Source organism: Muntiacus reevesi, chromosome 2 (assembly GCF_963930625.1).
Source record: "Muntiacus reevesi chromosome 2, mMunRee1.1, whole genome shotgun sequence".
Lineage (NCBI taxonomy): Eukaryota > Metazoa > Chordata > Mammalia > Artiodactyla > Cervidae > Muntiacus > Muntiacus reevesi.
Window position 1 is genome coordinate 71,569,592 of NC_089250.1, and position 26,043 is coordinate 71,595,634.

Consider the following 26,043-nt stretch of genomic DNA (forward strand, 5'->3'; position numbering starts at 1 on the left):
GAGCCAGGTGCCTGACCGCTGAGAGATGGAGGGCAGACTTGCACAGACCCCAAGGGTACCCGTGAAGCCCCCTTCCCACCGCCTGCATAAGGAGCCATCTGTTCTCGGCTGAATGAACCAGCGGGGGGAGGCAGCTCGCAGTCCCCTGCCCCGCGGCCGGACCCCCGCACAATGCGCCTTTCTCCGAGGAGACGCCGCCCGGGCGCCGCCGGAGCGCGCTCCGTCTGGCCTCCCCTCCCCCTGGCGGCCCAGCAAGACACACACACCGACCCCGTGGAAACCAGATTTTTTTTTTTCTTTTTTTAAGAAAAAGAAAACAAAAAAAGAAATCCTACAAAGAACTGAGCGCAGCACGCGTCTTCCACATCCCCTCCCCCGACCCCTCCCCGCAGTCCGACTTCTGGTCCCGGCGAGCCCAGCTCGAGCGCAGCGCTGGGAGCCCGCCAGCGCCTCCCCCGCGACAGCCCAAGCCCGGGGGGACCCAGGTTCTGTCCGGGCCCGGCGCCCCGACGGCGCCCCCGGAGCGGGGGTAGAGGGCTGGGGCTGTCCGCGGGGCCGCGTTCCTTGCCCGGGTCCGGGCCACCAGTGGCCCTCACTTCTGGGTAGCCAGCTGGTTCTCCAGATCCTCCAGGCGTGCGGTCAGCTGGGCCAGTGAGAGGTTAAGGAAGACTCCGGGGCTCTCGGGGGTCCCTTCGTCTCCCCGCCGGCCCGCGCCCCGGGACCCAAAGGATATGCTTCTGCGACAGACTCTCGAGCGCCCCCAGCGTGCGGCCCTGGAACTCCACGAGGCTTTCGCATTCGCAGGGGCTCCGAAGCTCTGTCCCCGCGCCGATGCCCTCCTCTGCCAGAGGGGCACAGAGAGTCGGGGGAATGAGAAGCTGCAGGAGGACCAGCCGGCCCTGGCCGAGGCCCCCTGATATCCCTCCACCCCGCCTACGGCTGAGTGCACCGGTTTGAGATCCAGACAGACCTGGGATGAGTCCCAGCTAGATAGCTGTGAGATACTGGAAAACCCATTCAACCTTTCTAAGCCGTGGATTCATTGTCTATCAGAATGGATACAATGAGAAAACCTATTCCTTGGGCGGTGCGGAGGACTCCATGATTTTCATGTGTGTCTTATGTGGGTACCCATCTCAGAAGGTTTCTCAAACTTTGGTGCTCATTGGACTCACTAGGAGATCTTGTTAAAACATAGACTCTTGGACTACCCTGGTGGTACAGTGGATAACAGTCCCCTGCCGATGCAGGGGACTCGGGTCCAATCCCTGGTCCAGGAAGATTCCACATGCCCCGGAACAACTAAGCCTGTGAACACAACTAACGCGTCTCTGTGCCACAACTACTGAAGCCGGTGCAACCTAGAACCAGCAAGCTGCAACTACTGAGCCCATGTGCTGCAAGAGCTACTGAAACCTGAGGCCGAAAACCTGTGCTCTGCAACAGGAGAAACCTCTGCAATGAGAGGCCTGCGCATGGCAACTGGAGAGTAGCCCCTGCTTTCCACAACTGGAGAAAGACTGGATGCAGCAAAAACAAAGCCAGCACAGCCAAAAACAAAATACAGATAGATAAAGAGGTAGAGATATAGATAGATAGATGATAGATAGATAGACTCTTATTCTTAACGGGAAAGGAGCAGAGATGCTGTATTTCTAGTAAACTCCCAAGTGGTACTGATGCTTCTGGTCCCTGGACCACATTTTGAGTAGCAAGAGTCGACAGAAACATGGTCCAAATGAAACTTTATGCGGTGACAGTAGCATCTGTCAGTGTGGTAGCACACAGATGGCCATTTAACACTTGAAATGTGGTTAGTGTGATTGAGGAAGTGAATTATTTAGCTTAAGTTAAATGGGCATATGTTGCTAGTGGCTAGTTTATTGGAGGGTGAAACGCTGGAACTGACACAAGTAAACACTTTATACTGGATTTCAACTAGGCCAATGGTTCCCTAGGTCCGAGAGTCAAGGTAAATTGGAAGTGGTCAAACAGGAGATGGCAAGAGTGAACACTGATGTTTTAGGAATCAGTGGTTCTCAAGTGTGGTCCCTGGAACAACAGCATTAGCATGACCTAGGAAGTTATTAGAAATGCAAATGATCAGATTCCACTGAAGACCTACTGCATATGGGGTTGGAGACAACAATCTGTCTTTTAACAAACCCTCCAGGTGCATCTGATGCACACTAATGTTTAAGAACCACTGATTCAAGTCTATCTCCTCACACATTTCAACATCTCTGAAATCAAAATAGGTGCCTTACAGTTAAATTCAGCATCTTTTTTTTTTCTTAGCAGTATAGAAAATAATAGTGAATCTTACAATGGATGGTGTCTTAGATTCACTAAATTCTGTAAATGTGTGCCATTTTGAATACTACAGCACAATGCCTGGCACTTGGCTTTCAATACAGAGTTGCTATTATGATTTAAAAATTACATCTTAGTCTTGTATGTACCCTCAGCAAACTGCTGTATGTCATGTCATCAGTGGTATTGATAACAGCCCCAGAATGGCTCTTAACTTTGCAGGTGGGGAAACCAAGGGCCAGAGAGAGAGGAGGATCTACCCAAGGTCATCCTTCATTGGTTGGTGAAGATCCTCAATCACAGAGACCAGATTTCTGTTAGAATTCTAGAACTAGAGGCAACCTGGGGCAGCTAGCACCCTGCCCTATCACGGAAGAGGAAAGGTAAGGGAGAGGTGGGGGTTAAGTGACTTGCCCAACGTCACACTGCAAGGGACATAAGAGTTAGGGACTTCCCTGGTGGTCCAGTTGCGAAGGCTCCATGCTCCCAATGCAGGGGACCTGGGTTTGATCCCTGGTCAGGGAATTAGATCCCACATGCAACAACTAAGAGTTCCCATGCTGCAATTAAAGATCCTGCGTGCTGCAACTAAGACCTGGCACAGCTAAATAAATAAATGAATAAAAGAGGACAGGAAGGGCCCTGAAGGAGAAGTTAATCCAGTGTTTCCATAATAGCTTCGCTAATTATTAGAATTAGCCTGGAGAGAGGGAGAGGAAGAAATGTGTGTGTGTGTGTGTGTATGCATATACATACATATATATGTATATATACATATATAGAGATAGATTTTAAACATATATTCTCCAGGCCCAGCATAGCCCTACTGAACCTAGCTCTGGAGTGGGGCCTGTTTATCTGAAATAAGTGTCACACTGTAGGCCTGGCTTACAGTCTAAAGACTCTATGGTTAAAAAAACAAAACAAAACCCTGAGAAATTCCCTATATTATCTATAAAGGTACTTGTATACAAAGTTCAAGCCCATCCTCCCTCCACAAAAAGAATTGGTCCCCTTTTCCTTAGCTGAGCATCACATGAAGCAGATGGATTGAATTTATGGGATATATACATTTAATATGGGGCCTCCCAGATGGTGCTAGTGGTAAAGAATCTGCCTGCCAATGCAAGAGACAGCAAGAGATGTGGGTTCCATCCCTGGGCCGGCAAGATCCCCTGGAGGAGGAAATGGCAACCCACTCCAGTATTCTTGCCCCGACAATGGCATGGACCGAAGAGCCTGGCAGGTTATAGTGCATAGGGTCACAAAGAGTTGGACACGACTGAGCGACTAAGCACACATATTTAATACACATCTTTGTGTACTTGAGACACGCCCAGTCCTGCCCCTTTCCCAGGTCTGTGAAGCTGAATTCCAGCAAGATAAACGGACTTACGATGTGGTTCCCCTTACGAATGCTGAATTGGGCGTGCCTTTGAAAAACTCCACCCCCCAAATTATTCTGAACTCCCCGCTAATTTGGGCAACAGATCGCTTAGAATTGTGCTTCTTAAACTTAGTACTAATCCCCTGAGGATCTTGTCAGAGTGCAACATTGGATTCAGTAGGTCTGGAGAGCGCTGAAAACGCTGCAGCCTTAACAGATTACCGGGCGACAGCCCTGCCGAAGGTCCAGGGACCACATTTTGAGTAAGGAGGCTCGGTCCAGCGAGCCCATTCCCCGGCTGTCACTCAGCGAAGGGGGCGGGAGCGAATAGGACCCGGAGGGCTCGGAGCGCGCGCGGTGAGAGAAGGGGCGGGGTCCCGAGACGGCCGCTCACCCGGGCAGATGCTGCCTTTGAGGTTCTCCAGCAGGTGCGTCATGGTGCTGAAGTCCGGGGAGTAGGACACGTGCAGCTCGGCTGGCTCCGAGGCGATCTCTCGCAGTTCTTCCTCCACCGCCTTGCCGACGCCCACGGCGTACATGACGATGCCTGCGGGGTCGGGGGAACAGAGGGGGCGCCCTGGGCTTCAGGAAAGCTGCCTCCCCGCGTCAAACCCAACCTCAGGTCAGCCCGGCCCTCGCCACGCCCACCTTCCTCCTTGGCGCGCGCCGCCCACACGGAGATGTTATCCTGGGAGCGGCCGTCGGTGAAGACCAAGCCCACGCGGGGCACGTTGAGCGCCCGGGGCCGCGCGCCCTGCGCCTCGGAGAAGCTGTGCTCCACCATATGGCGCAGGGCCAGCCCGGTCATGGTGCCGCGCTCCATGTACTCCACGGCCAGCACCGCCTGCTTCACCTCGGCCGCGGTGCCGTAGCGGCCCAGCGGGAACTCGGTGCGCACGCGGCTGGAAAACTGCACTAGCCCCACGCGCGTGCCCTCGGGGGACACGTCCAGGAAGTCCACGATCTGGTTCACGAAGCGTTTCACCAGCTCGAAGTTCTGCGGGCGCACGCTCTTGGAGCCGTCAACGAGCAGAACCAGGTCCACGTGGCCTTCCCGGCACCCTACACCTCACCGGAGGAGAAGAACTGGGAGTGAGGGCGGGCAGCCTCATTCATTCATTCATTTGCAAACATTTATTATATAACAGATACTATGTGTGAAGTTCTTCTATGCCAGGCACTGTGCTAACATAATAAAAACTAATCATCACATCATCATCATTGGCATCCTTATTATTATTTTTAGTTCTACCACTTTATTGCTACCAATCCATTTCCCTCCACCCTCGTGCATATATGCTCAGTCATGTAATCCCATGGACTTCAGCCCGCCAGACTCCTCTGTCCATGGACTTTTCCAGGCAAGAATACTGGAGTGGGTTGCCATTTCCTTCTCCCATTGGCATCCTTATTATCTTTACCATTTATTAAGTGCTTAGCACGGGGCTTCCCTAGTAGCTCAGTGGTAAAGAATCTGCCTCCAATACAGGAGCCGAAAGACTCGGGTTTGATCCCTGGGTGGGGAAGATCCCCTGGAGGAGGGCATGGCAACCCACTCCAGTATTCTTGTCTGGAAATTCCACTCCAATATTCTTGCCTGGAAATCCCATGGACAGAGGAGGCTAGTGGGCTACAGTCCACGGGCTCACAAAAAATGGGACACGACTGAAGCAACTTAGCAAGCAAATGTTTAGCACAGCCAGGCAACCTGCTAAAGGCATCTTCTTCATCATCATCATCACAGTAGCTACTGTTTATGATCATCTACTATATTAACCAACAGAATTCTGAGCACTTTGCCCCCCCTGTTCTCAGCCAGAGACCTTGCTAGGCCCAAAGGGAGATTTGACAATAAATGAAACATAATCCTGACCCATAAGGAAACAGGGATGAAGCAGAGAGGTCACATATGCCATCAGTGACCATCAAGGGAAGTGTTTGAATAGAGGGGCAGGCAGGGAGCAAGGTAGGATTCTTCCTGGAGTTGGTGAGGAAGGCTGCATGGAGGTGGTGACAAGTGATTTGGTCTTCAGGGATGAGCAGGAGTTCTCCAAGGCAGGAAGGGACATTATAGATGGTGCGGGCAATGTGTGTAGAGGCATGGAAGCCAGGAGCCCTCGGCACGTTTGGGAATGGGCAGGCCAGTATGGATCAAATGTTTATGGCAGGAGACAGGATGAAGGGGTTAGCTGAAGCAATATTTTAATGACCTAAGGCAGTGGTTTCAAAATTTTGGCAACAACTCACAGTAAAATAATAATAATAATGCATTATGATGCAGTTATGTGCCATGCCATGGCATGCTAAGTTGCTTCTGTTGTGTCTGACTCTTTGCGACCCTATCAACTGTAGCCCTCCAGGCTCCTCTGTCCACGGGGATTCTCCAGCAAGAATACTGGAGTGGGCTGCCATTCCCTTCCCCAGGGGATCGTCTCAGACCCAGGGATCAAACCTGTGTTTCTTCCATCCTCTGCATTGGCAGATGAGTTATCACTAGCGTCACCTGGTAAGCCCATGATGCCCTTATAGTCACGTACAATTAAAACTGAGTTTCATGAAACAATACTTATTCTTTCTACATACACACAGTAAACTCTATTTTCTCTCTCTTTTTAAAAAAGAATTCTGACTTATATCCCACTAATTTGATTTTGTTATCCACTATGGTTACACCCACCACTTGTGTAATTCACTATGGTTACACCCACCATTTGAAAAACTCAGGGGTAAGGCATTTGATCTTTATTTTGTAAGCACTGGTGAGCCACAGAAGGCTTTCGAGCAAGGCAGAAATGTGATCAAATAGTGTTTTTGAAATTAACTTTGGCAACAGGGCAGAAGAAGGCAAAGAGATAGAGGCAGGGCATGGCAGACCCTCCAACTCCACCACCACCAACACATACACATTTACACCACACTCATGGGTCACAGCAAAGAAGGAGTGAAGGATGCTCAGAATGGGGCAGGGGGGCAAAGGCAGGCAGAATCACCCCCCTTCCACCTGTAACTCACGGCTGCAGCTCTTGCCATCTGCCTGAAGCTGCCGCCCCTCAGGACACATGCAGCGGTAGGAGAAGCCCTCACTCACACACTGGAACTCACATCCATGGTCCACGCCATTGCAAAGATCCCGGGCTGAAAGGAGAGACAAGTCAGGATGAGTCAGGGTGGACTCCACCAGCTGAGATCCCTCGCCCCTCTGCACAAATGGAGAAGATTCCTCCTCACCCTGACAGTTTCTCCCATCAGGCAGCAAGTCATAGCCCTCTCTGCAGCGGCACTGTGGCCCACCAAAAGTGCTAACACAGTCATGCTGGCAGCTGTGGTTCCCGAAGCTGCAGTGGTCAATGGCTGGTGGGAAGGAAGAGACAAAGACATACATCGGTTCTGATTGGAGTCATCAGAGACCTCGGCACAGGGTGCCAGCTGGGGGGCTAGCTCACCCCTGCAGCTCCTCTGGTCCTGCCGGAGTACAAAGCCAGCTCGGCACCGACAGAAATAGGAGCCAGGGATGCTGACACAGTGATGCCCACAGCCACGGTCCCTTTCGGTGCAGAGGTCAAGGGCTGAGAGAATAGTGAGGTCAGCCTGGGTCCGGGTGCGGCACTTCTCAGCCCTGACAGCACAACTGCCCAGGGGCTTTTTACAAACACCTATGCCTGGGACTTCCCTGGTGGTCCAGCGGTTAAGACTCCACACTCCCAATGCAGGGGGCCTGGGTTCAATCCCGGTTGAGGATTTAAGATCCCACACGACGCAGGGCATGGCCAAAAAACACAAATAAATAAAAATACTTATGCCTGGACCCCAATCCCCAAAGATCCTGACTCAGTTAGTCTGGGGTCGTACCCAGGCATCTGTGTTTTGCCAAGTAGAGGCCTCCTTCCTACTGAGCCAAGCAGCCCTCCCAGCTCAAGCCCCAGCATGCCCACTACTAAGCCAGGCATAAGAATGGGACTCCACAGCTGTAAGAGACAGGACTTCTGCCGTCAAGATGCTCACTAATTCACAGGGGAGGACCAGGCTCTGCCATTTAATCTGTCTGAGCCTCCATTTCCCCCTCTGCAAAACGGTAATACAATCAATGGAAGAGCGGGTGTGCATGCTAAGTCACTCTGTCATGTCCAACTCTTTGCAATTCTATGGACTTTAGCCCGCCAGACTTCTCTGTTCGTGGAATTCTCCAGGCCAGAATACTAGAGTGGGTTGTCATGCCCTCCTCCAGGGGACCTTCCCAATCCAGGGATCGAACCCACATCTCTTACATCTCCTGCACTGGCAGGCGGATTCTTTACCACTAGCACCACCCGGGAAGCCCTAATGGAAGAGAACAATTACTATTTACAACCACCTTCTGAGGAGGGTGAACTACTGCCCTGCTGAGTATCTTGATGATTTCAATGTACAGATATGGCCTAGAGCTGAGCTGGGGAATAGGGACTAGAGAAAGATGGGCTGCTCTGTATAAAAATGTGAGAATGTGGGGTTCCTAGAAAAGAGATGGGGAATGGAGAGAGGGAACAAAAGAACAAGAGAGAGAGTGTGGAGATGAGTAACATGGGTTGATCCCCATATAAATTCCCTTTAGAGGGGTGACTAAGCACTTTCAGAATCAAGGGTGCCTAATATTCATTTATAAATAAAGGATGTTTCATTTTCTGTGTGTATGTTTGACCTTACTTAGATGTAAGTCACACCTCTGTCCATCCCCATTATTTAGTAAAATAGACATATGCACAACTTACACATACACACATGCCCTTGTGTGCACAAGTGTGTGAACCAGTGAAGAGGCTGATTTACATGCATAACATGCATGGACTGAGAAATTGAGAGGATCTATAAATCAAATGAATTCAGTAGAAGCTCAGAGTGAGAGGGAACCACAGAATGTGAACACTTGGAATTCCCAGAGATCTTGAGGAAGGTTTTGAATGTTCACAGGTCTTCAAATAGGGTTTCAAGCCAGCCTTTTCTAAGCCCCCAAAACAAGAAGACCCCAGCTGACATCTGGGTTATTGGATACAAAGGACTTCTTTTTCCAAAATGTTGTGAGGTTGACAGATGATATGTGTAACACTTAGTTCAATATCTGATGCTAACTTGGCATTCAGTAAATGGTTTGATTCAGTTCAGTTGCTCAGTCATGTCTGATTCCTTGCAATCCCATCAACAGCAGCACACCAGGCTTCCCTGTCCATCACCATCTCCCGGAGTTTACTCAAACTCATGTCCATTGAGTTGGTGATGCCATCCAACCATCTCATCCTCTGTCATCCCCTTCTCCTCCTGCCTTCAATCTTTCCCAGCATCAGGGTCTTTTCAAATGAGTCAGTTCTTCGAATCAGGTGGCCAAAGTATTGGAGCTTCAGCATCAGTCCTTCCAAAAAATATTCAGGACTGATTTCCTTTAGGAGTGACTGGTTGGATCTCCTTGCAGTCCAAGGGACTCTCAAGAGTCTTCTCCAACACCCCAGTTTAAAAGCATTAATTCTTCAGCGCTCAGCTTTCCTTATGGTTCAACTCTCACATCCATACATGACTACTGGGATAACCATAGCTTTGACTAGGCAGACCTTTGTTGGCAAAATAATCTCTCTGCTTTCTAATATGCTGTCTAGGTTTGTCATAGGTTTTCTTCCAAGAAGCAAGCATCTTTTAATGTCATGACTGCAGTCACCATCTGCAGCGATTTTGGAGTCCAAGAAAATAAAGTCTGTCACTAATCCATTCCAGTAAGTGCCATTACAATCAAAGGACAGGACACACATATATTCAGTACATGGAGGGGGGAAATCCCAAATGCATAAGCAAGGTATTGTGTGCCATCACTTTTCAGAAGGCAGAAATGAAGAACCAGGCTTTGAGAGACTGCGGGTGCAGAGAGGCGCGGCAAGAGCAGCCCAGGTGAGCAGCTGGGAAAGAACTGAGATGCAGAAGCAGAAACGAGCAGCATGGGTGCGGAATATAGGGGATGTATGCATGGAAACTCCAACAGTGTCTAAATAACAGAAACAGTAAAGATGCGCCTCTGAAAAGACAGGTTTGGGAGGTGTTTTGGAGCCAGCTAAGAGGTGTGCCTGAAAGAGGCAGGAGAGAAGATTGCAGAAAATCCACTTAACCATGGGGTCAAGACTTCTAGCCCTTGTCCCACCAAGGACTTGTGTGACCCCAAGTGATACCTTTTCTTTCCTGGACCTGAAAAGTGAGGGAGCTGGAGTTTGACTTCCAAAGGCCCTGCCAGACTCACTGGACTGATGCTGGGTCAATAGGGAGCCACAGAAGGTTCAGAAGCAGGGAGAGTGCAGGATGGGAGTAGTTCTCACCCACACAGCTCTTGTTATCTGCTGCCAGCTGGTAGCCAGGGTTGCAGGCACAGTGGAAGGTGCCCGGGGCGCTGACACACTGGTGCTGGCAGCCGTGACCCCCCTGAGCACACAGGTCCTTTCCTGAGGACATACAAGAGTAGAATCATCAGGGAACAGACTGGGAGAACACTCCAGCAAGAGAGAGCTGGATGGGGTCAAAGGCAGGCCCCATGCTCCAGGATGTCTTTAAATGACATATGACTCGTTTGAGAGGGGCCAATCCAGGCTTAGGGAAAATATATGGCCTGAATAGCCCCCGTGAGTAGGCTCTGAAAACCAGGGCACCTAGCCAGATGGGTCAGGGGGACAAGGAAGGACTCCGCGGAGTTAAGTAGAGGAAGTCAAGAGGATCAATTGAAACTGAAAGCCATGTCCGACTCTTTGCGACCCCATGGACTGGGTGCATGGAATTCTGCAGGCCAGAATACTGGAGTGGGTAGTCTTTCCCTTCTCCAAGGGGTCTTCCCAACCCAGGGATCAAACCCAGGTCTCCCGCATTGGAGGCGGATTCTTTACCACCTGAGCCACAGGGAGGGCAGCAAATGACAAGGTGTGACAGGAACTCATCTGGCAGCATTGTGGGAGGAGCTAGAACAAGAGTGGGTGGGTCCTGTCCAGGGAGACGGGACTTGGCTCTTCTAGGAGGGCGATGGCGCTCAGCTGTTAGGGCTGGTGCTTCTTGCATAAAGGGGGAGGTTTTGGAGTTAGAAATGAAGCCCGTGGAAACCACCATGGCTCTTCAAGGTGGGTGGGCACGATAAACGCCGCTCCTTGTTGCGGGGAAGCCTTAAGCAAAACTGGGCAGAGCTGGAATTTGACACAGCCCGCAGTGGGCCACTGACTCATTGGAAAAGACCCTGATGCTGAGAAAGATTGAAGGCAGGAGAAGGGGACGAGAGAGGACGAGATGGTTGGATGCATCACCGACTCGATGCACACGAGTTTGAGTAAGCTCTGGGAGTTGGTGATGGACAGGGAGGCCTGGCGTGCTGCAGTCCATCGGGTCGCAAAGAGTCGGACACGACTGGCTACTGGACTGAACCGCTGTGGCCAGGGCAACGCCGGCCTGGTGGGCGGGGCTAAAGGCGAGTGGGCGGGGCTACTCGGGAGGGGAGGGGATTTCACTGCGGTGGGAACCGGACTGGGGGCGGTGCGCGAGTTGGAGACTCCGTCCAGTGCTCCCCTCACTCACGACACAGCCGGCCCTGGAACTGCCGGCCGAACTCCTGGATAAGGTCGAAGGACTCGACGAGGAAGACGTGCTCGTTCAGCGGGGGGGACGCCATGGCGCGCAGGGAGCCCACGTCGGCGCGCTGCACCCCCACGGCGTAGATCTCGATGCCGCGGGCGCGCGCCTGAGCGGCCACCTCTGCCACGCGATCCTGGGGCCGCCCGTCGGTGACGATGACGGCCACGCGAGGCACGCGCGCCTCCGGCGGGCGCGCGCCCTCGGCCACGCTGAAGGCCACATTCATGGCGTACTGGATCGCCAGCCCGGTCATGGTGCCCTGCGCCAGCGGCACTAGAGCGCGGATGGCGCGCTCCATATCCTCGCGGCGCGAGAAGGCTCGAAGCGGGAAGACGCTTTGCACTTGACTCGAATACTGGATCACGCCGACGCGAGTGGCGTTAGGCCCCACGTCCAAGCTGCGGAGAAGGCCTACCAGGAACTGCCTCATAGTCTCGAACTCGAAGGGGCGCACGCTGCGCGAGCTGTCAATCACAAACACCAAATCCAGGGGCCCAGTACTGCACCTGGGACCTGCGAGGAGATGAGGAAAGGCTCTCCTAGGTTAGCAAAGCCTCAAGTCCCAGAAGAACCCCCACGGAAACCCAGAGCGGAACACTGCTGTCCGGCGTAACAGCGCCCAGCGCAGAATTAACCTTTCAAATGCAGGTTAGATCCACCCACTCGAACAGTATTTGCTGAGGGGCTGGGGAGGGAGACTCCACCGAATCCCTACCCTACAGCTCTGAGGGCTAATATCTCTGAGGAGGTATTATCCATTCGGAAGGGGGACAAAGGGATGTAGCAAACTCAAATGTCTCTAGGAGCCAGGCAGGCAACGTAAATAAAGGAGGGAATGTATTGGGGTTAGGACGGTGGACATCCAGAGAGCCCGTATGGTGCCTGAAGTGGGCAGCCCCAACCAAATGTTGCCTTGCAGTCGTGAGGACCCCATGTTAGCAGATCTTTAGTCTTTTCATGAGAAGCCCCAAATTGGTTTTTTTAAGTGTGAAATCGCCTAAGTTTTTTTTTTTTTCTTCAATTAACTTTTAAAAATGAAACGCCAACTGGGCAGTTCTGCCTGAGCCCAACTTAGCTGCCTCCAAGCCACATCATACAGACTGGGGAAACTGAGGCCCACAGAAACGAAGCTGTGAACTCGAACCCAACCCCTTAGAGTTCCAAGGCTGCTCCTTTTCTCTCCCTGGTGTGCAGCTGGCTGCAGATGGAGAACCCGCTTTTGCTCCCTTCCCTGCCTGCTGGTGAGGGTGGGCCCTGGCTCACCTGCGAACTGCAGTTGGGTTTCCCAAGGCTGGAGAAGGAGCAGCAACAGGGGCAGCAGCGAATATAGAAGCCCCCTCATGGCGCTCAGCCAACACAGAATGGAGGTGTCGGAGCCTGGAGAGGAAGAAAAATATCACAGCAAAAGTGTTTACAGAGCTCTTATTCTAGGTGATGGGCATTTGGAGGGGGAGAAGTGTCATGGGTTTATTTTACTAATCTCTCTAGTTTCGTGCATGGTGAAAATTTTCATTATAAAAAAATTCATCACAGTGAGTTTGCTGGAAACAGGGAATTCTGCTTTTCAGAACTGCAGAACAGTAAATAGACAGTAGATTTTAAAATATACAAAATTTCAAAAGGAAAGGCCTTTTCCTCAGTGCCAGGCACGATGATAAATGCTTTTCATGCACTGTGGCATTTATTGAGTCCTCTCAACAATTCTGTGAGTCCAAGGCTGTTGCTGTCCCCAGAGTATAGATGAGGAAAGAGGCCCAGAAACTTCACTGCGTGTACCCGAAGTCGCGTGGCAAGAAAGTGACTCCTCCAGGATATAATCCTACGCCTGTGGGGTTCCAAGGAGCAGCCGCGTGACTCTTTGCAGAGGGAAGCCATCCCCCACCTCGCCCCCTCCCCTTTGCACACAGGCAGCTCTGTGTGACTGTGCTCCCACCCACCACCACCCCACCCTTCGCCTCTAGCAGGCAGGGCCCCAGTGCAGGCCTGCTGTCGCCTTGGCCGAAACCCACCACGCGGATGAACTTGTGACGCGGTGCCGCCCCTTCCCGCCTGCTCTCAGGAGAGGTCTCCAGGGGGCGCCCTCTTGGGTCTAGCTGTGCTGGCTAGGTGGCCGTGGGAAGCCCACATCTGCCCAGCAGGTGCTCCTGCCCAAAGCAAACAGGGAGCCAGGAGCCCCAGGGCCTTGGAGATAAGGCTGGGGTAGAATATATCCGGCGCTAGAGCCGAGGAGCAGAAGTGCGCACGCAGGGCTCCGGGGACAGTGGCATTGGACGCCCCCGGACTCGGCCATGGACTCCTTGGGGGCAGGTGAGCGTTCACTCTCTCTTGGCCCTTGGCGACGCCCGTTGAGAATCACGAAGGACTCCCAGTGTACAGATGCGAAAAGTGAGGCTCAAGAAGGTGGCCCGCCGAGCTGCAAAGGAACCTAGGACTCCTGGCTCCCATTCTTCCTTCTGAGCGACCTGGCAACCTGGTCCTTAGGCGTCACCTCTTTTTCTTCCATTCCCTCCCTGGGGTCCCTACTCCACCCCCATCCCCTCTCCCCTTGCTGAAGCTGTGCTAGCCATTTTTCTGTTTCTGTTTCTTGGCAGAGGGGGCCAGCTGCCCCTAATCCAACCGCAGCCCCGCCCCCTCCCCAATTCCGTGAATGGTGCTATTTTGAGAAAGGCCGGGTGCCTGTCGCTCCCTCTAGGCGCCCTCCCCGTCGCGGATCCTCACTTCCTTCGCCTTTCAGGCCTAGTAAAGGAACAAATACCCCTCTGGCAGAACCTGTCGTGGGAGGGCGACTAAGCCAGACGTGCCAGCTGCTCCTGGAGTTGGGAGGGTGTGGAATGCCTCCTCCAGCGTGAGCCACAGCCCAGCAGGCGAGCACCCCTGGGGAGCCCGAGCGTACAGGCACAGGGCGCCTTGGCCCCCTCCCATCCGTTCCTGTCTGCAGAAGCCTCTGGGCCCCTTAAATCTTAAGTTTCCCCTTCTGCTCTTGGCCTGATCCAACATCTCGCTTGGCACCCCACCTCCACCCAATCCTAGAAAGTCAAAATAGGGCTTGCGTCCAAGTTCATCACCCTTCCAACTCCTCATTCTAGAGAGGAAGGAGTCAAGACCAGAGACAGTAATGTCTTGCCCAGGTCACACAGCAACGTGGCAAGGTGACAGGGCTGACCCCAGAACCCGGAGCTCCTCGAGAGGGTTAATCCTTGCGTTAAGAAATGCCCTTAGGATGGAGAAAGTGGATTTTCGAGGGAGGAGAGGTTTGTGAGTAATTCAAGAGTTGGCTGAAGAATAAACTTAGAGGATATTCCGGGGAACGGGTAGCGGGGGAGGGGGGGCGTGCCGGGGGTTCCTGGAGGGAGGAGATTGGGGATAAGGTCCCCCTTCTCCGTTTTGGCGGCCGTGTTCGTGGGGGCTCTATTTGGAGAGAGCTCTGCAGAGGTGGGGAAGGGTGCTGCAGGTCAGACGGGGCACCGTAGGCGGCGCAGCCGCGGCTAAAGACGGGCGCCTGGTCTGCCTGGATGCCTGCTCCCCGCAGACCCCTCGGCGCCCCCGGGCCCTTTGACTCACCTGAGCCTGCCGGACAGCTCAGAGGCGCGGCCGCAGAGCGGAGCCGACGGGCGGAGCCTCCCGGGCAGTTGGACCAGGTACCGGCGCGGGCAGTGTGCCCGAGGTGGGGACGGCCAGGCAGCTGGAGCGGGCGGAGGCGGCGGCCGCATTTAACCCGGGGGCCGGTGGGTGGGGAGGGGGAACGCGGGCCGCGACCCCTCCCACTGGCAGGGAGCGACCCCCTTTTCCTCCGAGGGCTGGGGCGGGGCCAGCGCGACGCCCCCTGCTCCCGCCACCCCTGGAGCCGCAGACGCGAGCTGCGGGGCGGGAGTCGGGCTCCCGCGGGAGGCTGGGCGGCTACGCTCTCCGCAGCCGGAATGCGTTGGAAGCCTCCGCGGCCCTTCCCTGGGGAGAGCCCCGAGGGGCGGAGCGGGGCCTAGCTCGGCCGCCGGCTGCTTGGCCCCGCTTCCGAGGGCGCGGCCCGGCTCTTGACCCCCGCCGCCCCTTCCAGGGGTGGCCAGAGGCCCCGGACTCTGGTCCTGCAAAGAGGGATAAAGGGTTCAGAAGGGCAGCCTGAGGCTTCGTGGCTCTCCCCAGGCCCCACCTGGTGGTGGCTCGGATCCTGCCCTCACGGACGCCTTTCCACTTTCTCTGCAATTACTGAGGTCCTGGGCCCAGCCATCCTCGCCCATCAAAACACTCTGGCGGAGACGCCCCCAGGCCCCTAGGCCCTGACTGGCCCCCTCCACAGGGCCGATGGAGGCCCTGTGTTCAGGGGAAGGAAAGCTGAGACAGCCTTCTCTTGGGAGATAGGGGGTTGGGAGTGTTGCTTTAACCCGAAAAATAGGAAAATATTCCAAGATCCCAGGCACACAGTTTGGGGGGTCCCGTCCATTTTTTCAGGCATCAGCAGGCGGGCCAGAGAGCACTCTTCCGGTCCGGGGTCCAGCCACCACTCTCCCCTCCTCTCTCTCCGCGCCGCCCCCTCCCCCATCCGCATCAGGACTGCCCCGGGGTGGGTCCCTTCAGGGTGCTGGGAAGCCACGCGCTCTCACAAACTCAGCCTCCGCCTCGAGGCCGGCACAAGCGAGGCCTTTGTGGCGCGCCGGGGCCTCACCCCAGTGCTCCAGGCTGCAGCGGGAGTGGAGCCAGACCTGCGGAGTGGCGCCTGGGTGGTCCCGGTGGTCGCCGTGAAGACCTCACTGAGCTCCCCGCCACCCAAATGGTTCGCCCACAGCTTACACTCAAGTCGCCTCTCTTGCCGGAGGTTTCTTCCCTTTGACCCCGAGGGGGCGGAACTGGGAGGGCCCCTTCCTCCCATTCACTTCACTCCATCTGCCCGCGTGGGTGTCTAAGCTCCCTGCTGCGCGTGCCCGGCCCGCCACCGCCTAGCCCCAGGTCAGCCTCGGAGCCCAGCGCGGTCCTGAGGGAAGGCGTGCGCCGCTGCCTGCAGCAGCAGTGCGAGCAGACGGTTCGGATCCTGCACGCCAAGGTGGCCCAGAAATCATACGGAAACGAGAAGAGGTAGGTCCTTCGGTGGCCCTCCAGGGTCCCCAGGACCCGCCTTTAGCCCTGTGGTCCCCCTCCCTGTTTAGAGTCTTTGCGCTTCCCCGCTGGTGCAGGTGGTAAAGAGTCCACCTGTCAAAACAGGAGACAAAAGAGACATGGGTTCAATCCCTGGGTCGGGAAGATCCCCTGAAGAAGGAAATGGCAGCTCACTCCAGTATTTTTTTGTCTAGAAAATTCCATGAACAGAGGAGCCTGGCGGGTTACAGTCTATGGGGTCAAACAAGAGTCAGACATGACTGAGCACCCATATGCACGAAGGACCACACACAGAACCTGGAGAGGACTCAGGGCTCCAGTTCTTAGCCAATCAGCGGCCTTTTCCCCTCAGTCACCATCAGCCCCGCTTTGTTGATCAAAGTCTGAATCTACAGTCCCCATTCACTCATTCACCCATTCATTCATTCTTTCATTCCACAACTGCCTACTGAGTGCTTATCATGCGTCAGGCGCTCTGGTACTGCTGGGCACCCAGGACACAGCTGGACAAGACAGATGCGATCACTGCCCTTGTGGCATCTTTGCTCTAGTGTGAGAGAGACAGACAATAAACACCTTACAAATCAGTGAAGAAGATGCTCCCAGATGGTGATGAGAGCTAGAAGGGAAACAGAATGGGGCAAGGTGAGAGAAACTGAAGGGCAGGGGTGTATTTAGCTAGCAAGGTCAAGGTGGTAGGAAGGCCTTTTAAGGAGGTGACATCCGAACTAAGACCTGAATGTGAAAATGGAGCCGGACGTCAGAAAGTCTGGGGGAAGCATGTTTTAATTAGAAGCAATGAAAAAATGCAGAGACCTAGACTCGGTACTAACTTGGCCTGTTGGAGGCCAAAAGAAGTCAGAGTGTCTGGGATTAGAGAAGGAGAAGGATCATCATAGGAAATGAAGTTGGAGAAGTAAGCAGGGGCCAGATCATGTAAGCACTTTGAATTTAAACCACTGGAGGATTAAGATAAGCAACATACTCTAAAAAAAAAAGAAAAAAAAACCAATTTGGCTGTTGTGTGAAAAACAAGTCGAAGAGGGGTAGGAGTGGAAGCAGAGAGACCAATGGGAGGCTGATGCAGTGGTCCAGGTAAATTGATGGCAGTTGGGACAAAGATGGAGGTGATCAGAAGTCAATGGATTCTAAATATGTTTTAAAGGTGGTGGATAGGACTTACTGATGGATTGAATGAGGAATGTGAAAAAAAGAAAAGAAAGATTCGGGTATTAATGGGGTTCACAGTCGCGGAGAAACCTGGGGAGATGGAGGGGGAATTAAGGATTCCCTTGGCTTTCTGTTATCTTTGTGATGCCTCAAAGACAGGACACTCAAATGGAGATGGATATACGAGTCAGGCCCTTACGTGTCTCTGCAGGTTTTTCTGCCCGCCGCCCTGTGTCTACCTCGCAGGTCCCGGCTGGAGGGTGAAGCCAGTGCCGGGCCAAGGTGAGGGCGGACTCCAGGGCGGCCGGGCGGCTCCGTTTACAAGGGAACCAGCCACTCTGTAGGGCCCGGGAGCGGGGCGGTTCTCAGGCGCAGTCTCGCCGCGCCCTCTGGCGGCGAGAACTAAGCTTGCCTGGCTGACACCTGAGTGCCGCCAGAGTCGGCTCGCATTCCTTGCAGCCCACCAGTCAGGGGAGACTGGCTCCCTGGTCTGCGGTTACATGGGACTAGACGGCGCGTCCGGCAGCGCCGCCGAGACGCAGAAGTTGAATTTCGAAGAGCAGCCGGACTCCAGGGTGAGAGCGCATGGCGGGAGGGGGGCGGTGGAGGTGGGTGAGCTGCGATTCCGTCTCCCAGCCTCACCTCTCGCTTGGAGGGGGCCGGGGAGGAGAGGGGACTCCGTCACTCCCCCTGCAGGAGCCAAAAGATAGGTGGGGATGCGGAGAGACCGGGTTTCTGCCTTGAGGCTGAGCCCAAGAACTTGGACGTGTCATGTCACGTCCGACGGGGCGGGCGTCAGATAACTGGGGGAGGTGGGCTCATCCCGTGACTTAGGGCTGCGATGAGACGACCCCGTCCCCGCGAACCCGGTAGGAATTCAGTTGCGCCAAGACTCTGTACATCTCGGACGCAGACAAGAGGAAGCACTTCCGACTGGTGTTGCGTCTCATGCTCCGAGGCGGCCGGGAGCTGGGCACCTTCCACAGCCGCCTCATCAAGGTCATCTCCAAGCCCTCGCAGAAGAAACAGTCGCTGAAAAACACCGACCGTGAGCGGGGGCGGGGCCTCGCCGCCGGGCGGGCTTGGGGAGGTGCCCCGGGTCTGCAAGCCGCTTGATTTGGGAAGGGGGAGGCAGAGAGGCCTGGGAGTCTGAGCCGAAAGCGGGGCCGGGTCTGGATGAGTGGGTGTGGCCTAGGTACCCAATTTGAGGTTGGGGGTCCCCAAAATAGCTGGCAGGTGCTGAACTAAAGACAAAATATAATAGTAAAAGGGCAGAGGAAATTCAGTTAAAAATATTTGTTCAGTGCCTGATGTGCATTGCAAGTGTCTGTTCTGGAGGAACAGCCTAGCCTAGCAGGGGAGAGACACACAGAGCTGATCAAAGAGACAGTTGGAGATAAGTACTGCCCTGGATGCCAAGTGATAAACCCCGGAATGGGTTTGAAAATGCAGGGGGGAAAAAAGCCTGAATGACAATAACACCATCACCCTCCCTGGAAAATGGAAGGGAGAAGCTGGGGAAACGGGGCCTTTCTTGGCAGGCATGTACATTCATCACCCTGTTTGATGCTCATCCTTGTAAGGTGAGTGGTAGGTGAGGAAAATGAGATGCAGAACATCCATCCATTTGTTTAACAAGTGTTCGGGCCTTGGACTTCCCTGTCAGCCCAGTGGTTAAGACTCTGTGGTTCCACTGTAGGGGACTCAGGCTTGATCCCTGGTTGGTGAACCCTAAGATCCTGTATGCCACTCAGTGGGACCAGAAAAAAGAAATATTGGGGCCCATCACCTTCCAAATGACTTTCTTAGGCTTGCCCAGTTAGAAAAGTGGTCCAACCAGCATTTGAACTTGAGTCGATGTGACTCAAACCCACTCCCACCCCGCACCTTATTTACTTTCTGTTAAAAACGCTGAAGGATGTCTAAAATTCAGGTAGTGCTCTGGCTGGCCGCTGGTGTGAGGACAGGGCCAGGGAATGGTAAGGTGATACAATGTGATGGGTTTAAGTGCAGATTCTGGAACGAAGTGGCCTGGGTTTGAATTCTGGCTCTGCTGCTGGCTAGCTGTGTGATCTTGAGGGAGTTGTTCTCTTGAGTAAAGATAATATTATCTACTGCAGAGGGTTGTTGAGAAGCAAAAGAGCTAACTCATGTTCAGCATTTAAAACAGTACCTGAAAAACAATAAACGTTCAGTTCAGTTCAGTTCAGTTGCTCAGTCGTGTCTGACTCTTTGCGACCCCATGAATTGCAGTACACCAGGCCTCCCTGTCCATCACCAACTCCCGGAGTCTACCTAAACCCATGTCCATCGAGTTGGTGATGCCATCCAGCCATCTCATCCTCTGTCGTCCCCTTCTCCTCCTGCCCCCAATCCTTCCCAGCATTAGGGTCTTTTCCAATGAGTCAACTCTTCACACGAGGTGGCCAAAGTATTGGAGTTTCAGCTTCAACATCAGTCTTTCCAATGAACACCCAGGACTGATCTCCTTTAGGATGGACTGGTTGAATCTTCTTGAAGTCCAGGGACGCTCAAGAGTCTTCTCCAACACCACAGTTCAAAAGCATCAGTTCTTCAGTGCTCAGCTTTCATCACCATCTAACTCTCACATCCATACATGATTACTGGAAAAACCATAGCCTTGACTAGATGGACCTTTGTTGGCAAAGTAATGTCTCTGCTTTTTAATATGCTATCCAGGTTGGTCATAACTTTCCTTCCAAGGAGTAAGCATCTTTTAATTTCATGGCTGCAATCACTATCTGCAGTGATTTGGAGCCCAAAAACATAAAGTCTGACACTATTTTGACTGTTTCTGCACCTATTTCCCATGAAGTGATGGGACCAGATGCCATGATCTTAGTTTTCTGAATGTTGAGCTTTAAGCCAACTTTTTCACTCTCCTCCTTCACTTTCATCAAGAGGCTTTTTAGTTCCTTTTCACTTTCTGCCATAAGGGTGGTGTTGTCTGCATATCTGAGGTTATCGATATTTCTCCCAGCAATCTTGATTCCAGCTTGTGCTTCTTCCAGCCCAGCGTTTCTCATGACGTACTCTGCATATAAGTTAAATAAGCAGGGTGACAATATACAGCCTTGGTGTACTCCTTTCCTTATTTGGAACCAATCTGTTGTTCCATGTCCAGTTCTAACTGTTGCTTCCTGACCTGCATACAGGTATCTTAAGAGGCAGGTCAGATGGTCTGGTATTCCCATCTCTTTCAGAATTTTCTAGTTTATTGTGATCCACACAGTCAAAGGCTTTGGCATAGTCAATAAAGCAGAAATAGATATTTTTCTGGAACTCTCTTGCTTTTTCTATGATCCCACAGATGTTGGCAATTTGATCTCTGGTTCCTCTGCCTTTTCTAAAACCAGCTTGAACATCTGGAAGTTCACGGTTCATGTATTGCTGAAACCTGGCTTGAAGAATTTTGAGCATTACTTTTCTAGCGTGTGAGATGAGTGCAATTGTGCGGTAGTTCGAGCATTCTTTGGCATTGCCTTTCTTTGGAATTGGAATGAAAGCTGACCTTTTCCAGTCCTGTGGCCACTGTTGAGTTTTCCAAATTTGGTGGCATATTGAGTGCAGCACTTTCACAGCATCATCTTTCAGGATTTGAAATAGCTCAACCAGAATTCCATCACCTCCACTAGCTTTGTTCGTAGAGATGCTTTCTAAGCCCACTTGACTTCACATTCCAGGATGTCTGGCTCTAGGTGAGTGATCGCACCATCGTGATTATCTGGGTCATGAAGATCTTTTTTGTAAAGTTCTTCTGTGTATTCTTGCCACCTCTTCTTAAAATCTTCTGCTTCTGTTAAGTCCATACCATTTCTGTCCTTTATTGAGCCCATCTTTGCATGAAATGTTGCCTTGGTATCTCTAATTTTCTTGAAGAGATCTCTAGTCTTTCCCATTCTGTTATTTCCCTCTATTTCTTTGCATTGATCACTGAGGAAAGCTTTCTTATCTCTCCTTGCTATTCTTTGGAACTCTGCATTCAAATGGGTATATCTTTCCTTTTCTCCTTTTCTTTTCACTTCTCTTCTTTTCACAGCTATGTGTAAGGCCTCCTCAGACAGCCATTTTGCTTTTTTACATTTTTTTTTCCCATGGGGATGGTCTTAATCCCTGTCTCCTATACAGTGTCACAAACCTCCGTCCATATTTCATCAGGCACTCTGTCTATCAGATCTAGTCCCTTAAATCTATTTCTCACTTCCACTGTATAATCCTAAGGGATTTGCTTTAGGTCATACCTGAATGATCTAGTGGTTTTTCCTACTTTCTTCAATTTAAGTCTGAATTTGGCAATAAGGAGTTCATGATCTGAGCCACAGTCAGCTCCCGGTCTTGTTTTTGCTGACTGTATAGAGCTTGTCCATCTTTGGCTGCAAAGAATATAATCAATCTGATTTCGGTGTTGACCATCTGGTGATGTCCATGTGTAGAGTCTTCTCTTGTGTTGTTGGAAGAGGGTGTTTGCTATGACCAGTGCGTTCTCTTGGCAAAACTCTATGAGCCTTTGCCCTGCTTCATTCTGTACTCCAAGGTCAAATTTGCCTGTTACTCCAGGTGTTTCTCGACTTCCTACTTTTGCATTCCAGTCCCCTACAATAAACGTTAGCTATCATCATTATGATAGTGGATGGGAACTTGGGTTAAGTATACATTGAACACCTACAGTATGCCTAGCACTGTGAGAGAAGAATGGGTGATGACCCAGTTCTTTCTCCCCAGTTGCTCAAAATCCAATCAGAAAGCAGAATGGTGGTTCTGAATCTGTGCTAAAGGCCGAAAGAGTTCAATATTAAACCGTAGAAATGCACTGCTATTTCACACCACATGCGTTTTGCTTATACAGTCTCCTGAGCACCTCCTACCTACCTCGTCCACCCCAGCTGAGAGTGTAACCTCCTCCAGGAAGCCTTCTGGAACCCAGCCAGCCCTTACTACATCCTACTGAAAGTTTTTATTTATTCCCTGTCCCCACTCTGAGACTGTGAACTCCCCCAGAGCAAAACTAAGTCTAATGCACCCTTTGGTGCCTGGCACCCAGTGTAGGGCAGGGCCACTAAGCAGGCATTTAGTAACTACTTGATAAAATTCTGTTTTTCGTGCCCAGGCAGTGAAAAGGACCAGACCAAGGTATAGAAGCAGCGTTACAGCAGGTGCTAGATGAGTAGCCGTGAGACAATAAATGGCTGGTGTGTCTGGGAATTTGAGCCAGATTGGCTCAGGGGACAGAGGGTGGGAACTTCACCGGCAATTCCAAGGGGCCAAGCCAGGCCTGGGCACTGACTCTACTTCTTCCCCTCACAGTGTGCATATCCTCGGGCTCGAAGGTCTCCCTCTTCAACCGCCTGCGCTCCCAGACAGTCTCCACACGCTACCTCTCCGTGGAGGACGGGGACTTTGTGGCCAGTGCACGCCAGTGGGCTGCGTTCACTCTCCACCTGGGTAATCCCACAAGCAGGCCGGGAGCTGGGCACTTCACATCATTCCCTTGTTTAATCTGCACCACAACTCGCCCAGGGAAGTAAATGTTGTCCCATGGAACCGAGGCTCACAGACCCCAAAAGACTTGTCAAAAGTCTTCGTGAGTCAGTAACTGAACCCAGCCCTGCCCCCTGACTCAGCCCCCGGGGCACAGGCATTCTCAAGGATGGGCCACAGGGGTTTCTCCAGGCTGAGAATTTTCAGCCTGAGCTGCAACTCCGTGTGCCAACCCCACCCATAAGACCCACGTGTGACACGAGGCGGAGCCAGAGGCAACAGGATTTGGGACAAAAGCTTAGGACCCCTGAAGCCCTCCTGCCTTCTGTTTATTCCTCAGCTGATGAACACTGTTCCCAGGGGGACTTCCCGCCTCGAGAGGGCTACGTCCGCTATGGCTCCCTGGTGCAGCTCGTCTGCACGGTCACGGGCATCACCCTACCTCCGATGGTATGGGAAGGGAGGGCACAGCTGGACGGGTCACCCCAGATCCATCCACAAGGGAAGGGCTGAGGGTGAGCACCCAAAGCATGATGACCCCTATCCTCACTGGGGACACTCAGCGTTTGTGGGACTGTGTGGAGGTCAAGGGCTGTCATGGTAGGGGGGCGGATATGCCAGCATTCCGCATGGCTATCGGGGTAGCAGAGAGCTGACTGGGAGGGCAGCCTGTGGGCACCCAGGCACCCTGCTGCCACACCTCCTCCACACGTCTGCCGTAGATCATCCGCAAAGTAGCCAAACAGTGTGCCCTCCTCGACGTGGATGAGCCCATCTCCCAACTCCACAAGTGTGCATTCCAGTTTACCGGTGATCATCCAGGAGGAGGCGGCACCTACTTATGTCTCGCTACAGAGAAGGTGGTGCAGTTTCAGGTGAGAAGCAGAGACTCTCAGCACCAAGCATCCCAGAAAATCAGAACGGCAAAGAACAGCAGGATATAAGATCACCATTATCATCACCGTCGTGGTTGCTACTCACCTAGCAACACTGCCTCCTATGGAATGTTAGACATGAGGACTATCAGGACAGAATCAGAGAATGTAGAAAAAATAGTAATAGTAGCATTCAGCAATGCTCCTTCCCAAAGGCTAGTAAAGTCATAGAATGTTGTGATATAAAATTGCAGGGGAATTTCCTGATGGTTCAGTGGCTACGACTCTGCACTTCTACCACAGGGGGCCGGGGTTCCATTCTTGGTCTGAGAACTAAGATCCCACAAACCCGGAGGCACGCGGCTAAGAAAAAAAAAATTGTAGAATGTAGATAAAAATCAGTAATAAATAGTAGTTTTGAGTATTACTGAGCAAAGATGAATCATGGAATGTTAAGACATAGGATTGTCAAATATGAAAAATTGCTATTATTATTAAGCAATACAAAGAACATTATCATGGAATGTTGAGATAAAATCATAATACGTAGAAAATCACGTTATTATTGAGAAATAATCCTTCCAAAAGCATTTTAAAGTGTTGGAATGTTTAGGGCACAGGATTACACAATATTTTTCTTTCTTTCTTTTTTTTAATGGAATTTTAGAATTCTAAGAACATAGGTCTTTAGAAACCAGCTAGTCCAGCGAGCTGAGGTAACTCTAAATAGAGAAATTAAAGGTTGGTCCAAGCTCGCAGGGCAGGTAAATCGCAGAGCCCAGCACTGGAACGTTAGGAATGCGGCCGCACCGGCCTTGCCCCGGCTGGCTGCGGCGATGGCCGCCCGTGTCCGCAGCTTCTTCTCCATCCCCTCCGGTCTCCCCTCAGGCCTCCCCCTGCCCCAAGGAGGCCAACAGAGCGCTGCTCAACGACAGCTCTTGCTGGACCATCATCGGCACCGAGTCGGTGGAATTCTCCTTCAGCACCAGCCTGGCGTGTACCCGGGAGCCGGTCACTCCCGTGCCGCTCATCAGCACGCTCGAGGTGAACCCGGGCGCAGCGGGGCGCTGGCGGGCATGGGTCCCGACTGCTCTGGGCGGGGTGGGCGGGTAGGTGAGGGAGGGTAGCGAGCTCTCACAACCCACCCGCATCCCCCTCCTCTGCTCTCCCACACCCCTTGGTCTCACCCTCCCCCAGCTGAGTGGCGGGGGCGACGTGGCCACCCTGGAGCTCCACGGTGAGAACTTCCACGCGGGGCTCAAGGTGTGGTTCGGGGACGTGGAGGCCGAAACCATGTACAGGTATGGGGGGGGGGTTCCCTGTCTCCCAGCGAACGGAGCTCGTGGGGAGGGGGTGCCTGCCGTCAGCATCGCTGCTGCCCTGACCTCGCTGCCCGACCCCCAGGAGCCCGCGGTCCCTGGTTTGCGTGGTACCCGACGTAGCCGCCTTCGGCAGCGACTGGCGCTGGCTGCGCACACCCATCACGGTGCCCGTGAGCCTCGTGCGCACCGACGGCCTTTTCTACCCCAGCGCCTTCTCCTTCACCTACACGCCGGAGTACAGCGCGCGGCCGGGGACCCCGGGCGCCCCGGCGGCGCCCGCCGCTGACGCCGACGCGCTCCTGGAGAGCATCCATCACGAGTTCACGCGCACCAACTTCCACCTCTTCATCCAGACGTAGCAGGAGCGGCCTGGACGCGGAGACTTGGCCCGGAGCCGGTTTTCTGAATCCTGAGCCCTGCCCTCCGCCTCGGCGCTGCGCAAGTGAAGGCTGCGGGCCGACTCGCAGAAAGCTCTCGCCCTAGACCTGGCCCTGCGGGTCTTTCACCGGTTACTCCCTCCTCCTCTTCCGTCTAGGAAGACTCCGCCTGAGTGAAGCTCCCTTTGTATCGGGTCAGGAGCGTGCCTTTCTCTGTCATCGTCTTTTTCACTCCCACACAGTCTCTCCCGCAGTAACTATAGTTTTGCTTTTTTTTTTTTGGCCATGCCACATGGCCTGTGGGATCTTAATTCCCAGACCAGGAATGGAACCCGCCCTCCATGCGGTGGAAGTGCAGAGGCTTAGCCCCTGGACAGCCAGGGAGTTCCCTGTAGATC

General features: G+C 53.0%; 2 protein-coding genes across 2 annotated transcripts; one reads left to right on the plus strand and one right to left on the minus strand.

Annotated features, from left to right (window-relative positions):
* Positions 1 to 397: 397 nt before the first annotated feature.
* Positions 398 to 15,004, minus strand: MATN4 (matrilin 4). Its single transcript, XM_065919799.1, has 10 exons — positions 14,879 to 15,004; positions 12,581 to 12,694; positions 11,261 to 11,830; positions 10,027 to 10,149; positions 6,929 to 7,051; positions 6,713 to 6,835; positions 4,349 to 4,762; positions 4,095 to 4,247; positions 734 to 841; positions 398 to 651 (listed from the first exon to the last, which is right to left on the minus strand). The coding sequence occupies exons 2-10, from the start codon at positions 12,657 to 12,659 to the stop codon at positions 593 to 595; spliced, it is 1,752 nt and encodes a 583-aa protein (XP_065775871.1). The 5' UTR covers positions 12,660 to 12,694; positions 14,879 to 15,004; the 3' UTR covers positions 398 to 592.
* RBPJL (recombination signal binding protein for immunoglobulin kappa J region like) lies at positions 13,606 to 25,640 on the plus strand. The gene is made up of 12 exons (XM_065919800.1): positions 13,606 to 13,624; positions 14,847 to 14,955; positions 16,256 to 16,381; positions 17,784 to 17,854; positions 18,032 to 18,147; positions 18,446 to 18,620; positions 22,898 to 23,035; positions 23,412 to 23,521; positions 23,794 to 23,946; positions 24,835 to 24,990; positions 25,144 to 25,247; positions 25,351 to 25,640. The coding sequence occupies exons 1-12, from the start codon at positions 13,606 to 13,608 to the stop codon at positions 25,625 to 25,627; spliced, it is 1,554 nt and encodes a 517-aa protein (XP_065775872.1). The 3' UTR covers positions 25,628 to 25,640.
* The last annotated feature ends 403 nt before the right edge of the window (positions 25,641 to 26,043 follow it).

Bases quoted from the DNA above. Each gene is read 5' to 3' on its own strand.
- MATN4 (XM_065919799.1), bottom strand. From the start codon at position 12,659: ATGAGGGGGCTTCTATATTCGCTGCTGCCCCTGTTGCTGCTCCTTCTC. The intron at 7,052-10,026 runs GTGAGAACTACT...CCTTCCCACCAG, and splicing joins AGATAACAAGAGCTGTGTGG to CCATTGACCACTGCAGCTTC. The intron at 4,763-6,712 runs GTGAGTTACAGG...GGTGAGGTGTAG, and splicing joins AGATGGCAAGAGCTGCAGCC to GGTGCCGGGAAGGCCACGTG.
- RBPJL (XM_065919800.1), top strand. The intron at 24,991-25,143 runs GTGAACCCGGGC...ACCCTCCCCCAG, and splicing joins CGCTCATCAGCACGCTCGAG to CTGAGTGGCGGGGGCGACGT. The intron at 25,248-25,350 runs GTATGGGGGGGG...CCCGACCCCCAG, and splicing joins GAGGCCGAAACCATGTACAG to GAGCCCGCGGTCCCTGGTTT.